The sequence below is a fragment of the Varanus komodoensis genome, unplaced genomic scaffold (genome assembly GCF_004798865.1).
Source record: "Varanus komodoensis strain SLA01 unplaced genomic scaffold, ASM479886v1 scaffold1, whole genome shotgun sequence".
In the NCBI taxonomy this organism is placed as follows: domain Eukaryota; kingdom Metazoa; phylum Chordata; class Lepidosauria; order Squamata; family Varanidae; genus Varanus; species Varanus komodoensis.
The window spans coordinates 79,134,458-79,138,367 of NW_025335268.1; the positions used below are offsets into that span (position 1 = coordinate 79,134,458).

The window sequence follows — 3,910 nt, forward strand, 5'->3', positions numbered from 1 at the left end:
TTGCTTAATGCAGTTAATCAAAAAAATATTTTTAGAAGCAGGATATTAGAATTTGCTGGACCATGGGGAAAATAATATGTTGTCCAGGTTGCTTGACATTAGCTCTGAACCAAAACCTTTATCTCATTAAGGTGGCAGTTTTGGTGTTGACTGTAACCCATGATTTTACATGGTTTTCATTTCTCCCAACAGAGCACCCATGCTGTAAAAATATACTGTCCATCTTTTAAAAGCCATGATTTTAGCAATAATATAGAATTTGGAACTGATAAAGAGCCTCCAAGTTCCCTGTTTCCTTCTTTATCTGTGGTCCTTTCTTTTTACTCTTCTCCCCATCCCACACTCATTCCCTGTGTAGTCTGACACCTTCCCCGATATCAGCTTCAGAAATCTTGCAGAGACATAACAAATTAAAAAGGATAATGCCTTACTTGACACAGTGAAATCTGTTACCTGGGATTTACTGCATCCGTGTAAAGGTGGCGTCATGTACTATCTAGGGCAGCCTGCCCCATCCTTCTGCCTGTCCATAGGACACCAGGTTGGGAAAAGCTGAGCTAAGCGTGGTAAAACATAGAAAGAACCTCCAAGAGGGTGTTTCATTTTAGCAACTGTCCATTTTTGTCTTCCAGAATTTGTTCCCCAGGCTTTTGGAATGCCCCTATCACAAGTAATAGCGAATGACCGGGCCTACAAACTGAAGCAGGATACGCAGAAGGAAGAACAGAGGGATGTTTCAGAATTTGTGGCTTCCCTTTTACCATTTGGGAATAAAAGGCAGAACAAAGAACTCTCAAGTAGTAACTCATCTCTTAGCTCCACCTCAGAAACGCCCAACGAATCTACTACACCAAACACTCCTGAGGCTGCTCCACGGACAAGGAGGAGAGTAAGTTTCCTGTTAATTGACTGATGCATGTTGCATGAATTGGGACTTTCTCAGGCACTGCCTTGTTTTCAGAAATTGGAATCCCAAGTCTGTTCAACCATAGTAAAAGTCAGCCCTGATGGAAATGATAGAAGTTGCAATTTTAACGGTCATCTCTCTTTCCCAGCTGTTCGTGGGAGAGAACGAGATGGACACAAGTCTCTTGCCAACACCTCAGGGGACACAAGGATTCTTTGGAAACTTTCCTTTTCCCCAGTCAGATTCTGGTTGGTCTTTCAAATTATTAAGGAACAAACTCATTTTTCTCTTTCTCTCACTTTCTCTCTCTCTCTTAAAGCTGCTTAGAGTCTCACTTACGAGACTGAATATTCACACAGTTATTCATTACATCCTCAATGTATGATTACCTTGCAGAAATCATATCCAGGCATTTTTTTAAAAAAATCATCTGAATATGTGTTGCTTAAATAGGTGAAAAAATGAAACTACTGAGGTTCATAAAATAATTAAACTTTCAACATATGTAATTGGACCATGACTTTATTAGGAACAATCAAATATCACAAAACAGAGAGTAAGCTTTTTGAGTTTTCCAGAATCCTGGCTTGATATTGAAGCCACATATCAAGGGAATGTAGGGGCGTCTTTCTCCCCTACCTTTTTTCAAAAACATCCCAGCTGGATCACAGCTTTTGGGAAATTAAAAAGCGTGTCCACTGTTTTGTAAAATTGTGCTTGGTCCTAATACAAGTATTTGCTAACTACAGAGTTTGGTATTTTTCTTATAGACCAACGCAGCCTTTGTTTTTACAGTATGGTCCATGTAGATTTCTGGAGGACGTATCTGGAACTTTCTTTTGGCAAGGCCCAAGAAATTATGCGGGTGCAGGTTGTTTCTGGGCAAAATGCTCATGTGTTCTTGGATACCTGAAGTTGGTGGGGTCTTGGATGGAATCTTGGGCCTGCCACAGTGACAGTAAGTGCCCAGCTGCTACCTCGTTGCACAGTGCCTGGAAAAGGCTGCTTTGCTTTCTGTAGACTAGACTGTTTTCCAGAGCCAGCACCCCAAGCCATTCCACTGTTATAGAGGCTAAAACAGTGGTTATTCCTGCTTAATGTCAACTAGACTTATGCACAGAGATAGCAGAGATAAGGTAGTAAGGAAATGATCTTTCGGGAGCTGTGTTGGCAAGCTAGAAGCTAAGGGTAAAACATCCACTGACAACAGATGTCCTAACGCCAGGCATAAGGGTTATCCTGCTAAAAATCACCTATTCCCCTACTCCTTTGTAGGCTTGGAAGAATCAGGACTGGCATGGTGATCTCTTTTCCCCCCGTCACACCATTGACCCAACACCATCCTGTCCCCCACTTCCCATACATGGTGAGAAGAATAGCAAGGAAAGGTGGCCAGGCCCTGCTTTGTGATGCTCCAGCCACAGGACTTGGCATTGAAACACACTTTAGTGAAGTCAACACCAGCAAGCAGGAAGCTCCAGAAGCTGCTTTGGAAACTGTGGGAAAAAGGCAACCCCAGTTGGGAACACTAAACGAAACCTAGACAGATAACTTCAGATAGGAAGCAGTATACTGGCAAAGGTCTTCTAGCTGCACCCAGCCCAGGTGAGCTTATTGTTGACACCTGCTCCAGCAACTCCAAGCTTTGCTCCATGTTCTGCGACATGGGAACACTACCTTCCACCATCTGTTGTCACCCGATTAACTGTCCAAAAGCAGAAGAGGACATTGAACCTTTTCCCTGCACACTCACACAGATGCAGCCAAGCACTAGTGGTTTGGTCATGGAATTGTCCAGTGGGGAGATGGCCGCGATCGTGCCGGGGCAGGGGGGTGGAGAGGAGATAGCCACGATCTTTGTTGTTCTTTGTCACTTTGCTTCTGCACATTTTTCTGATTAAAAAAAAAAATAGTTACAGAACGGATTCACCTCATTTACATTGAACCTTATGAGGAAATTTAACTTGGCTCACAACCAATTTGGGTCACGACCAGAGTCCTGGAACAGATTAAGTTTGTGAGCAAAGGTAACACTGTATATTCATTTCTGGGCCTGACTTAAGGTGCTAGTTTAGAGACTTGCCTGCCACAAACAGGTAGACCAGCTTATATTGAGGACTACCTGCATTCGTATCAACCTACCCTTCCCTTGCCATTGCATTCTAAAACTCCTGTCTGGTTCTTAACAAAAGGGGAAGAACTTCACAAATAGAGGCTTTTCTGTGGTGACTCCATCATTTTGGAACTCTCTGCATGTTCCCTTTGTGATGGTGTTTGGCAGAACTATGAAGATGTTTGTGTTCTGGTGATCCTATATCTTTTATCGGTGTTATTTTTTATGGTTATGTATCTTAACCATATAAACAACCAACCAAATGGTTGTTTCAGTGTTAAAACTGGTTATTGTAAGCTACCCTGTAAGGGTAGGTATCCTATGGCAGGGATGCAGAACCTCAGGACTGGAGCCCATGTCAAGACTTCTGGGTTTCTTCAGAAGCCCTACAACCTTCCTAAGGCTTACGTGCTGACAATATGAGTGTTAAACTAATCTATGCTAGGTTTTTATAGGTCGTGGCAGGACTGAAGCACTTCTTTTCCCTTCACCCTTCCTGCCACTAGAATTTGGCTCCTGGGAACTTCTCAGAAATGAATACAGCCCTTGAGCCGAATGAGATCCAGTATCCCTACTTTAAAGAGTTCGAGTATTAAATCTATTTATTAAAAAATATTCTAGTGCAGCCAGAATATTTTACCCTTGTGATCTTAGCTGAGCTTCAGCCACTTCCACCAGAGTTCAATTTCCTCTTTCTTAAGTGACTTCAAGTGCAAAATAGGTGAAGCAATTGTTTTCCTTCCATGCAAATCTTTCCCTTTAATCCAGTAGTCTCTCCATGGACTTGTATTAAAAAAGAGAGAAGGTCTGCAGTCAGGAGAACAACTGATGAATGGGGCTGCTTATTATTATTATTATTATTATTATTATTATTATTATTATTATTATTA

At 42.0% G+C, this 3,910-nt stretch overlaps 1 protein-coding gene across 4 annotated transcripts in view; it reads left to right on the forward strand.

Moving 5' to 3' along the window:
• Positions 1–3,910, forward strand: part of ARHGAP6 (Rho GTPase activating protein 6) — a 269,620-nt gene that overhangs the window by 243,452 nt on the left and 22,258 nt on the right. For all 4 annotated transcript variants that reach the window (XM_044432243.1, XM_044432226.1, XM_044432235.1 and 1 more), the window contains exon 4: positions 633–889. In XM_044432243.1, the coding sequence (XP_044288178.1) occupies positions 633–889 (257 nt within the window). The remainder of the gene's footprint in view (positions 1–632; positions 890–3,910) is intronic.